This window comes from Cynara cardunculus, assembly GCF_001531365.2.
Source record: "Cynara cardunculus var. scolymus isolate 2C chromosome LG 2, CcrdV1, whole genome shotgun sequence".
Taxonomy (NCBI): Eukaryota; Viridiplantae; Streptophyta; class Magnoliopsida; order Asterales; family Asteraceae; genus Cynara; species Cynara cardunculus.
Genome location: NC_037529.1, coordinates 28925720 through 28938908, shown reverse-complemented (window position 1 = coordinate 28938908; position 13189 = coordinate 28925720). Strand labels below are relative to the sequence as shown.

General features: G+C 35.1%; 1 protein-coding gene across 3 annotated transcripts; it reads right to left on the bottom strand.

Annotated features, from left to right (window-relative positions):
• Positions 1-675: 675 nt before the first annotated feature.
• On the bottom strand, positions 676-4966 carry LOC112507483 (proteasome subunit alpha type-4). 3 transcript variants are annotated; one of them, XM_025112091.1, is made up of 2 exons: positions 4888-4966; positions 676-1677 (listed from the first exon to the last, which is right to left on the bottom strand). In XM_025112091.1, the coding sequence occupies exon 2, from the start codon at positions 1675-1677 to the stop codon at positions 928-930; it is 750 nt and encodes a 249-aa protein (XP_024967859.1). In that variant the 5' UTR covers positions 4888-4966; the 3' UTR covers positions 676-927. The 3 variants fall into 3 exon arrangements, with proteins under 3 accessions (XP_024967859.1, XP_024967861.1, XP_024967860.1); XM_025112093.1 differs by having other exon boundaries at positions 4898-4966; XM_025112092.1 differs by having other exon boundaries at positions 4893-4962.
• Positions 4967-13189: the final 8223 nt, after the last annotated feature.

Here is a 13189-nt window from a genome sequence, read left to right as displayed (position 1 = left end):
TGGGGGAGGGGCTGTGCGAGTCCGGCGACGAGAGGGTGGGGGAGGGTCTTTGAAGTCCGGCGACGAGAGGGTGGGGGAGGGTCTTTGAAGTCCAGCGATGTCTTTGAAGTCCGGCGACGAGAGTTGGGAGAATTGGGAGAGAGGACAAAATTGGAAAAACCACACCCTGAATGGTTTAGAGACTTCCCATATGCAAAATGGTTAAGAGCCTTTTAGTAACCATTAAGAGGTTTCTTTTTTTTGCCAAACAGTCTAAACCTCTGAACGATTAAGAGGCTCCCTCTTAATGTCACCATTAAGAGGGAAACAAACAACCCCAAGTATACACGTGAAAAAAAATTCTAAAAGTATTACTTTATATAACTTATGTATATAATATTAATAATGTATTTATTATATATAAAAATATTATAATAAGTTTATAAACACTGTTTAAACCACCTTTTAAATAAAATGTCTTATTAATATTTTTTATATAACATTATTTGAAAAATATCTTATAATAAGATTTGTTTATAAGACACTTCCCCCAAGGTGTCTAATAAAAAAACCAATATAACAATTTATTTTAAAAGTGTCGTAAAAACCTTATTAAGACGTCCAAAAAGCATTATATAAACACTTTTACAATTGTTTGCTTCTGTAAACTTAAGTCTTATGACACTGACGTTTTTTGCGTCTTACAACTTCAATCTTGTAGCGACAAATTCTCAAATCAAACGAGGGGAACCTGTTGTTACCAGAGTAACAAGACCGAAAAACGAGTAACGAGTTCACGTTCTTTCAACAGCAAATTACATACCCAAGTACATAATACGAATGAATCGTAACTTGAAAGGTTCTTAAACTTGGTGGACCGGTTCATGATTGAGAATAAAAGGTTTATAAAATGCGTAGAGAGATAGAACCAAATGAACCGTTACGCTCTTATGTTTCCACAGGAGGCTGGGTCACACCGTATTTGATTAACATCTTACTCAGAGCATCGGGCGTGCAGACCTGGTACTTCACTTTACCCGATGACGACAGAAAAACTTCCGCCAGTTCAAGTTTGTCGGAAGTCAGGCTCGTACTGTCCATCGTCTTACTAAGAACCTTAAGTGCCAGCTGAACCGCCTCTTCCCGAGTAATATCCTCCTTGTAGTCCTGCTTAAGCATCGACTGGGCTGCTTGATTGTTGGCACCAACTGCCGCAGCTTTCCACCCACCGTAATTCCCACTTGGATCGCTCATGTAAAGCTGGAACCCGTAATTTTTATCCCATCCTGCAAACAGAAACGAGACCCCGAAAGGGCGGAGCCCGCCAAACTGGGTGTAGCCTTGTTTGGTGTCGCAAAGAGACTGAACGAGTTGTTCTACAGGCATTGGTTCTTGGTACGAGAGAGTGTAGCGTTGGGCTTGGACACGGGCCGTGTTGATGAGGATGTTTGCATCCGACATGATGCCTGCCACGGCACATGCTACGTGGTCGTCAATTTTGTACATTTTCTCGGTTGAGGTGGAGGTTTGAAGGAGCTTTGAAGTGACTTTCTTTTCTCCAACCAAAACAACACCATCTTTGGACAATATCCCGATGGCGGATCCTGCATTTCCGATGGCTTCCATTGCGTACTCGACCTGGTACAAACGACCTTCTGGGGAGAAGATCGTTGTACGGCTATCATACCTTCTTGACATCTATCATATATCACTATATTAGTAGAAAGAAAGAGGGAGAAAATAGCAAAGATAATGAAGTGCACAGCTGATAAATATTAGAAGACAACCGAGTTTCCTATTAAATATAGGAGCAAAATACAAAGGGAGTTAGGGCAAAGGACTTGATCCATAACAAAATGAAACCACAGGGATGCTATCCAGAAAAAAACACGTTTGAGGGACCCATTCCGTAATTTTCATATAACCGCATGGACCATCTTTGTAATTTATTCTAAATAACATTCTATGGAACGCTGTAGACCAAAATGAAACACTGCTTACCTTATGATTAACATTTTCTTTGTAATACCATTTTCCTCCATTCTCCATTCTCTTTGGGGTCATATTCATTTTATACATCAAGAAAATTGGAACCATGATCCCATCTTCATTTCTTGTAACGTGATATAAAAGGGACACACAAAATAAAAATGGGTGGCCGAAAAGAGAACATGAAGTCGGGGATACGTCATATAACTTGAACCTTTCCCTAAAAGAAAATGTGGCAATTCTTGTAGCAAATAGTGTCATTCTAGTGGAACAGATATGGAGCATACTAACTATCCTCGAATTTATATACACTTAAGATCTGCTACTAATTGGAATTCAAAAGGGCAACACATAATTGATGCAACTCCATTTTAAAAATCGTTGATGCAATGATAACATAGTTCGCCAATAAAATTTGATGAATATGTGCTCTAGAAGATTTGGGACCTTAAAATGCCCACAGATGACTGGATCTGCTCAAACGACCAAACCATAAAAGACAAGAGAGAGCAAGACCGACCCCCTCCCCCAAGATAGATAAACAAATCATGCATCATTGAATGCACAACAAGGCGAGAATATATATATATATATATATATACACACACACACACACACACGTATCAATAGGACCCCTTATTCCCAAGTTATATGATGTTCCTTTCTTAAGAACACATATAACCTTCTCTTGAAGCTCAATCTGTTTAGCATCTTTATTGGCATATTGAAGAAGTTACAACGTATACCTTTGGAAATGTTTGATATTAGTTTCTAACATCTTCATAAATTCAAATTGCATTTAAAATATGAGTATTAGGCAACACCAGTCAGAAAGACACCACATCACATGTAAAAAGTAAGCGAACAGATCTAAAATCAATCCACAGACTAAGATTAGTTCTGGTTCCAATTTAAACTTTAAACTATCCACATCAGACAGAGACAAAGACACCATACCATAGACTTCAACAAATAATAAGGATGTTGAGAACATATTTGCATACTCATATGGTAAAGAAAGAATCGCCTTTAAAGGCAGCAGAGTGAGGCACCCTTGCAGTAAATGTGTTTGTTTGTGTGCCTCCAGTCATCTTCCTTTTCAAGATTTACAAAAATATGCACCTGGTTTGAGTGAATAACATTTATGACAAACTCCTTGTCAGACACTTTTAGTCCTACAACTCATACCTTCTACCGAATCATCAATTATACTTTACTTGGTTCAATTATGAACAACGGGATTCTAGCAGGCTGACAAACTGTGTCACAAGAGCCTCATGAGGCCCAGTAGAAACTGTTAGGTGCACAAACAAAACTTCAAGCATTGAACTGGCTGATGGAAGGAGGTAGAGTGCCTTTCTTTAGAGCAAACGGCATAAATGCCGTGTGCTTGGAGATGAGGTGATTTTTGGTGCCGTTTACCCAACACTTACCCAGTAAGCGCCAACCGGCAAGACTCAACACTTTAATTTAACTTACTGGGTTAAATTTTGGTCCATTAAGAAGGCATTGTATGCAACAATTTATCCGGTAAGCGCTTACCGGGTAAGACTCTTGGTCCTTGTTATCACTCTTACAAGGAAAGATTCTCAATTCTTATCATGTTCATCCAATAAGATAAAGTGACCCGGTAAGCGTTCAGTAAACAGTCCCTTAGTGTCTTACTTTTTAGTTTATAGTATATACCCTGATTTAAATTGTTTAATATCGTTGGCTCATTATGTAATAGTCGAAAACATGTGTATATATATAATAATATATATGATCCACAGATTTGCCGCCATAAGTCAAGCCTTGAAAAACACCGTGGCTCCTATAGGCTTAAGGATTGACCTTGCCACCATGCCACGCCTCACGCCCTTTAGAGCCTTGGATAAGATTCATCAATGAAGAATGTGTGTTTCTCTATTTTGAAGCAAAATTTGTTTAAGTACATGGGCTTTGATTTTTTATGTCAAAGGGTATCCTTTGTTCACTTTTATGGATCAAAATATTTATGAATTGAAATTGGAATAGAAGTCTCTGGACTAGGCTGGTTGTTGCTGTTGTGGTGTATTTAATATGGCATGAACGAAATATACTTCTTTTTCAGAACACTAAACCCTTAAGAAAGGGAAACATTATTCAAGGGGAATGTTGGTGTTGAGTATCGGATTGATTAGAAACCAACCTTTTGGTAATATAAATATGATAAAATGGTGTAATCTAATAAGGAAATGGGCCTATGACTTATTAGTTGAAAAGTTAATGCACAGTTCAGTTGACTGCAATCGTCGAAGTGATCCTCACTCACATGATTTCAAAGACAAAATGAGTTTTAGATGTCTTACGGATTTTTTGCTATTATGTATAATACGTGAAGTACCAACATTTCAGCTTTCGATGTTAATTGCTTGTAGGATTCATGGATCCATTTTCCAGGAACAGTAACTTCTCAATGGCTCATTTTCCTAATGGTGGTTCGATCAAGAGGCAACATAAAACCATCTTTAAAATGAGGGATTTTTGTAAAGCAAATACACCCCAAGTAACATCCCTTCAGCCACCACATAACCCAGGGGAGTTGTATAACGAAGCAAAATGACAACAGTAAGCACATAAGGCCAATATTACAGTCACTTGGCGTACAAATCAACCATTCCAATTACCACAAAACAATTAATCAACCAATTAAAATTAAAAGTTAGGGTTTCGATTTCAGAAAGACGCCGATAAGAACTCAACCCACAACGATGATCTCATATATCAAGTAATTACAGAGTACATTCATTTCTAGAATTGATTCTTACTAATTCAAATTCCAGCATAAAAATCATACATAAATTAAGATTTCCTCGAGATTAAAGAAAGCAGATAAATTGCAACCGAAATCAACATTAGAATATGTACACAAATGGATAGATGGCGTACGTACAATACCTGACCTGACCTGATCGGTGATCTTGGAGATCGAAAGCTGAATTGAGCAGAGGTTGCAACACAGAGAAGAAATAAGCGCTGGTTTTTGTACTAAGAACTAGTTTCAGACTTTTATTGCTCCCCAAGCTTCTTCGTACAAGGGTTTATTTTCACATTAGCCCCTGCATTATTGTCTTATGACATTTCATCCCCACACATGATGCAAAATTTAAGATGTTAAAAAAATATAAAAAATTAACCACAAGAGTGGTGCCTGATTGGTTTGAGTTTGACTGCAAAGGTCAAAAGTATCAGAAAGTCTCAGTTCAAATCCAATGAGGAATAAAAATCCCTTTGTGGTCATGGATGTTCAAATGCGGTGACTCCGGACTATCTTGCAAAGCAGGTGGTCGTTCTGGGATTAGTCAGCTCGCATAGCGGGTTGAATATCCAGGTTAATAAAAAAAAAAGAAAAATCAGTAATCTAGCCTAGGGTGTTGACGAGTCTAGCTTTTAACGAGTTAATCGAGTTTGTTTTTCTCGAGCTTAATAATTGTCGAGTTTGAGTCCATCTCGAATATACTAAGTCTAACACATGTTTATTGTTTATTTTAACGAGTCGAACTCCATAACATCGATATTCGACTCGGCTACTTTGAAATCTCGATTAAAATTATCAACTCGAGGCAAGGCGAGGCGAGCCATTCGACCATACACTTTTCTGAACCAAACACTTTCGTATGTTCATAAATCATATAAACAAAGTATAAAAATTATTGAGGTTAAGCCAATAAGCAAGTTAACCGATCTAAAGTTTGAGCCTATAAACAAGTATCGAGCTTGAGCTCAAAAATTGACAAGTTATTCGAGCTCGAGCCTTACTGTTAAAAAAGTTAACAAAAGGTTACAAACATTGGAAAGTTTCCCACATCTCTTGTACATTGTCTGTACTCTCGACAATTTCTTTCTTGCCGATTAATTTGGTGTTTTAGCCTTGACCTCATCTTCAAAGCTTACACTGTGTCCTGCATATAAAATTTACGTGATAAGATGAACGTATAACATATTCATATTGATTAACATATTCAAAAAAATATTGATTCATCATATATGAAATATTGTATGTTGTTTATTCATTATGAATAACAAAGTGAATACAAATACGCATCATGAATATGTACTATTAAACTGAAATAAAAAACATATCAATGACGAATGTACAGTGGGCCAAATTATCGATTGCATATTCATGATGAATGTATTGTTCGTCCAAATTAATGGTTGCTTATTCATAATAAATGTGATGTGCTCAGTTCATATTCATGATGAATGATATATATATAAAACCTTATACACATATCTAGGGGTGCTAATGGGTTGGGTTGATCGGGTTGAGGATATTTGAACAACCCAATCCAATGTTTGCGGTTTGGAAAAATCTTAACCCAACCCAACCCAAACCAAAATGCAACCCAACCCGTACGAGTTGGTCGGGTTGGTCGGGTTGATACTTTGGTATATTAAAATATTCTTCTAACCTTGAATATGTTATTTCTTTACTCATAATTTCTTTTTCATCATCAACCATTTGATACAACTTATTCATATTTCTTACGTATATCACATTTAGTTAATTTTCTCAATTAACATATATATGTTCACAGTTACTGAATGAGTTATATAGAGATATTAATAGATTGAAAATATGTGTATATGAAAAGCATACATGATAGTGTAATTGTCTAATGTATATATTAATAGAAATTCAACAATCATATAAATCCAAGAAAATAAAAGGGTATCGGGTTCATCGGGTTGGGTTGAGTTCAAATAATAGTAACCCAATATCAACCCAATACCTACGGTTTGACAATTTTACAACTCGATTAGACATCTGGTTGCTTCAGGTTAGGTTATTTCGCGTTGGGTTGGGTTGGATTGATCGGTTGATCGGGTTGGTCGGATTTTTGAGCACCCCTGCACATATCCATCTGATTGATGAGCTTCATATTGTGCTCTTCAATAAATCAATAAAAAGGAAATGAAATGATATCAACCATCCAAATCAATGTCCATGAGAATCCATTCGGGTAAAATTAATCGTTGCTACAGAAAAAAAACCCATACCAATCATTGTTGCATTGTCTTCTCCGTGATCCTTTCAACGTCTCACCATGACAAAATTAGGGTTCACAGAGAAAGCTTATGTGTTGTACATTGTAATAGTCTGCCATTCGATATGATCATCTTTATTGGTTTGATGTTCGATTCTATTTTGGTAAATTGTCGTGTGATTCATCGATGCACACTGCTTCAGTTTTTTTTTCAGGTTGTAGACTAACATTTGCTATTCTTTACGTAATATGGATGAAACGATGAAATCACTAGAAGTATATCCACACAATGCTTAGTGGTATTAATGTGGCTCAACAATCTTGTATTTAAACACGTTTATCAATTGGTTGTATGTTAGCTTTATAGAATTAAAACATATTAACGAATATTGTATGTATGTAATTATAAATTGTAAATGTTATATGGTAAATTAATGCATGAATATACTCGCATCTTAATATACTTGTGATTGCAATCTGGAAATTGGGTTAAATATTAAAAAATATAAATCAATGTTAAATAGAATAAAATACACTTTTTTTTATATAATTTGTTTAAATAAAAATTAATTATATCAATTTTTTTTTAAAATTGAGATAAATCCATGAGTTTAAGAACTTGATCCATTTATATGGAAAGGGTAATATAAGTTTTCAAAAACCCTCCAAACTTACACTCTCATTGTTTATGAAAAAAAAAGTAGATTTGAAATATTTTGTATGCATTATTAATTTATACCTAGGGGTGATTGGGATTGTTTATTGAGCATTTTTGTAGAACTGTTTATTAGCTTATGTGGTGTCAGACCAGAGTTCTATAAAAAGTATTTGGACTAGCTTATAGCAGTATCAAAATGTAATAAGTTGATAAGTTGTTTTTTTAGTGTTTGGTAAATTTTGCTTGTACATGTAAAATGACCAAAAAAGACATGAGGAATAAGGAACTGTGTTCGAAGGTCGCTTATGTAAGGAAGAATCCTAAACCCTTTTCAGAAAGTAATTCTGAAGGAAGAACCCTAAACCCTTTTTGATTTCTGTAGGAATTGGTTGAAGGTTTCGGTTGGAGGTTTGATTTCGATTTCGTAGGTGAAGGTTTTGATTTCTGTAGGTGAAGGTCTCGATCGATTTCTGTTGATGGAGAATAAATCATTGCAAGAAATCTGGTTCAATTCTGGAACTGGTTCGATTTCTGAGGAATGGTCGAAGGTCCCTTGATGAACTGGTTGCTTGAGGAAGGAGACGTATGAGAGTTTTTGGTTAAAGGAATAAGGCACATGGGGGTTAAAAAGATAAATTGGTTTCCAAACCTAATAAGCTGAATCTAATAAGTTAAATGAGAGTAACTTATCAAAAACTTCTTATTACCGGCTTGTCACCGGCATAAGCATCTTTCTTTTTCCCCCATCCAAACACTAAAAACTGCTTATTACCGGTACCACAGCGAAACAAGTCAATAAGCAGTTTTCATAAGCAATCCAAACACCCCATAACGCTTGTAACACTTGTATTCTTGAAAAATTAAGAGTTTTTAAAAGATAGACCTTAATGCTTTATAGTATCGTATGGAAATTCATCGACCTAGTCATCCACGGTTATCACCTTTTCATATTAAACACTTCATTGAAAAGATGTGATTGAATAGACATCAACGAATCAAATTTTATAACATCAATTTTAGACTCAGCATGTCCAAAAGCTAGATTAGATTTTCCAAGTCGACTTGAATCGAGCCAAGTTAAACCATTAGAGCAAGCATATCTGTATCTTTATAGATCATCGAATTAAAACATAAAAATCATCTAGCTCGAGCCAATAAACAAGTTAATCGATTTCAAGTTTGAGCCCATAAACGAGCATATAAAGTTTGAACTTTAGGCATAACATACAACTTAATTTTATTACATGAGTATCAGACTCGGGCTCAAACATAATATATATTCAAGCCCAAACTCGAAGCCTACATTGAGAAGGCAATTCGAGCTCGATCTAGTACTTTTTTCAAGACAAGCTCGAACAATATGTTACTCGACTCAACTCATCTCACTGGACAATTTATTTCCCATAGGTGTTCACTGGTTAAAATTTCGGTCACATCAAGATAGAAGCGGCCCACTCTATTGGATAGAGTCGCACAACCACCGCATCGTTTTTCCTTTGTATTTAAAAAACTATAGGGTTGTGAAATGTGTACCGTATCATTTTAGTATTTGCAACCGTATATATCTTGAAACTACAACGATGACACTTACCCAATCTGTAGCACCTCACCATTCATCATCTTTGTCCGTCCCAACCCCATCAAAACTCACATTCTCACCTGCACTCACCATGGTTCAATTCAAAACCCTCTAATTAGATTTCGTTATGGCTTGATCTTGACCATCAATTTACCCCTTCATTCTCTCTCATTACATCTCGTCTCTCGCAGTAATGTGTCTGTTAATACATTCGATTTAAGTAGCATGCTGATCTGACTCTATTGTTCATCACATTAGATACAAAATCGGTCCACCTAATCATCTTCTCCGTGATACATTCCTCAACTTGCCATGTTCTTTATCTTGATAATAGACAATAGAGAGTTCTTTCAGTTGGCTTTGGTTTTTGAGTTTGTCTTTGCAATTTCCTCACAACATTTGATCATTGGGTACTAATTTTATTGCCATATGATTCCAATCTTTGTGATGCCAGGAAGCTTCAAAAGAAGTTGCAATATGCAAGATCATTTTTCAAAAGCAGCCTGATGTACCCAACTTTTGTTGGAACAAGACATACTTTGATGATGATTTTCTTTAAACTTGAAAGGAAAAACAAACTAATTATTAAAGATGAACTTTTACAGTTCCTTTATGTGTGTGCACGTACCAACCTGTTCGACCTTGGAATCAATCCCTAACAAAGACGTTATGGATCATCAATCAGAAACCATAAAATCCAAAAATTATCAGGTCTGAATGTTAAAATGTCATCTAACTGCAATCATAAGCTTTGTATGCAAATACTACGGTGTTTGACTTCGGAATCAAGCCCTTAGAAAACGATATCGATCATCAGAAATTTGAGTAACAAAAATCCAAAATACATCATGTCTATATGTAAAATCTCATGTAGATTCAAATCAAGAGCTCTGTAATGCACATAATACAACGTTAGGATTTGGAATCAAACCCTAACAAAGACGACATCAATCACAAAAAATTAACAGAAATCCATAAACTCTATACGCAAAATCTCATCTAAATTCAATCATATTTCCACATAACCTTACGGAAATGAAAATACACTGAATGAGCAAACTAATCAGATCACTAATTTATTCTTTCATATACCTATTCAAACGAGAAATTCACGAAATTGTACAAAAATAAAAACAATAGTAGAGTTCAATTGGATAACATTTACCGACAGGTACACAATCACGGCGTCGTTTTGTTACCTGTCGCGGAAGTGCGAGCGAAGCATGGGAGAGAAGATCCGAGAGAAAGCAAGGCGCAAGCGAGGGCAAAGGCGGAGGGTGTAGACGGTGATGTGATGAAGGAGATGTTGAAAGGATCCGACGAAGAGACTGAGGCTCCTGATCGGCGGCACGTACAGCGTCAATGGAACCGCCGAGAAGGCCACGGCGAAGAATAACTGCAGCATTTATTTGTGGATTTGGGAAAAGATGGAGAGAAGATGGGAGGATCAATCGATCGATTAATTTCTTGTTCGGTGATGGTTGGGTTATGTCGGTTTCCCCAACGGAAGGTCGCTGTTTATTACATAGATCATTAATATGATTACGTGGACGGCCCAGATTACTTCTCACAAATCCTTTTTATTCCATGTCTATCGGATACATTTTGAACAAACCAAGGAAAATGTCACTTTTGTCGCTTTGACATGCTCTTCCTTCTTGTTATCGTTGCATTGTCGTATTGAGTCAGCTGTCGTTCCACATGCAACTGTTTGAATGGTTTAAGTCAGAATGATTAAGAGGTTTTCATGATACCAAAATGAAATATAATTGTTTGTGTATATTAAAATTAAGGCTCTTAATGGTTAAGAGAGATACATGATACAAAATCATTCAGAGGGTTTTAGAACCATTAAGAGAAAGATTTTTTTTTTTGTCAAACAAGATTCACCTCTTAACGATTCAGAGTTTGCCTCTTAATGAAACTATTAGGAGGTAAACAAACAACCCCATAGACACGTATCATGTTTTGTTGATTGCATTAGACTCGATCTTGTTTTGAATTAACTGGAAAAATATATCTATAAACTGTATCAGACATATTGAGCGTCTTAATAAGCTACTAAATACTGAAACCAACTTATGGTGGTCAACTTGTTTTTAACCTTGACGGTAATTGTGGTCGAACTCAGACCTTTTTGTCTTGCTCGCTATGTCATGTATGCGACCTTTGTTGGCGAGCTCACTAAGCGCTTTTGGGTTCTCTTAACACTATCAGTGGCCGACTGATTGAATGCATACAACTTTCTAGTCGATTTCGATCATACTAATATTATATATGGTTGTTCTTTTTGCCTATAAACACTTGTAACATATATAATTATTTGTAAACACATGTAGACATCGATTTACACCATATAACACAACAAAATCAAATCTTAATACTCGATTATCACGATAACTAGAATTGTCAGTTTTCTGGTCTCAATCTCGAACCTTCTTTTAGAATGTGTTGTGCTACTCTATAAATGATAAACATCAAATTATATACATTTATTGATTGATTTCTTGCTAGAGCTTGCCGTCACTTTCTGGTTCACTTTTGCCGCTTAACCACACCAAGAACTCGATTTGTTGATGAGTTTGTTTCTGATTCCGTGAGAGAATGAAAGGATAACAGTTTAGACTTTTGATTTCTTGATAACAAGCAAAATATGGGATTTAGAATCCCTCTCGAGTACTAAATTGAAAATCAACGCTTTGATGAGTATCTCATGTTTAAAACTCGGGTCTAACCTGAAACGTAAACCAGAATTATATCTTCGTTGTCTAAACAAACTAAGAACATGTCGTTGGGAAGCGATTTTCAGTAATTAAATCTTCTAGAATCAATTGTTCTTTTTGCATTTAAAATCAAACCTAAATAGTTTATGCACTCATACTTTCATAGCCAAAAATAACCAAAAGGCTCCATCATATTCACTTTTTAACCCAACGTTTTTCCCATTTCGACTAAAATAGCCAAGATTTTGCAAGTGCCCATTTAGCAACTCGCGATATTTTTCTAAAATTAAATATAATTCTGGTGGAACCAACTTGCGAAATCTCCTTGATGGCTTACAAAATAATCCATGAGAATCATTTAAATACAAAAATATTACTTTTTGCAACTTATAAACAATGAGATGATAATATTGGTGTGATATCAATGATCTTTATATGTTAATCTTATTTTATTCTACTTCTTAATTATTCTTATGTCTTTCATCATTTCAATTACCAATTAAGCATCGATATTGAAATTTAAAATTAAAAAAAACGTAATATTTAATCTGATATATGATTAAACTCTATGATGATAAATTCCTCCACAAACGTAGATTCTAATGTCACAAAATAGATTAATTAAACAATTTAACAGATCAAAACATTTTTATAATAATTGATCGGATTTGATTTGACCTACCAACATTTTATCATTTATTTTCTTTAAACTTTATGATAACTAAAATCTTAAATACATTTACAAAAAATCATGTTATAATAATAATAATAATATAATTTACTTAAATATAACAATTTTAGATGTTATAAACATTGAAATAGACGGCTTTTAATTCACTTTGACCCATTTGACTCGTTTCTCCACTTACTCCTCTTTCTAAAATAGACATCCACAATAAAATGACATATATTTTTATAAATTTATGGTTATTACAATTTTTTTTAATTAAGCAAAAGACAATTTTACCCTTAATAATAAACTCCATCTTATAATTAAAAATGGAATAGAAAAGTAAATATTTACTTTTAAAAGTGGATACCTATTTTATAACAAACTAAAACACGTACCCAGTAAGCACTACCAGTAAAATTCAACACTATCGCTTACTTACTGGGTAAGATTTTATTCACTAAAACGCATCGTATGCAACAATTTATCCCGGTAAGCGCTAACCATGGTAAGAGTCTTCGTCCTCATTTACCGGGTAAGACTTTTGATTCTTGTCTTCGCTATTACCGGGTAAGATTC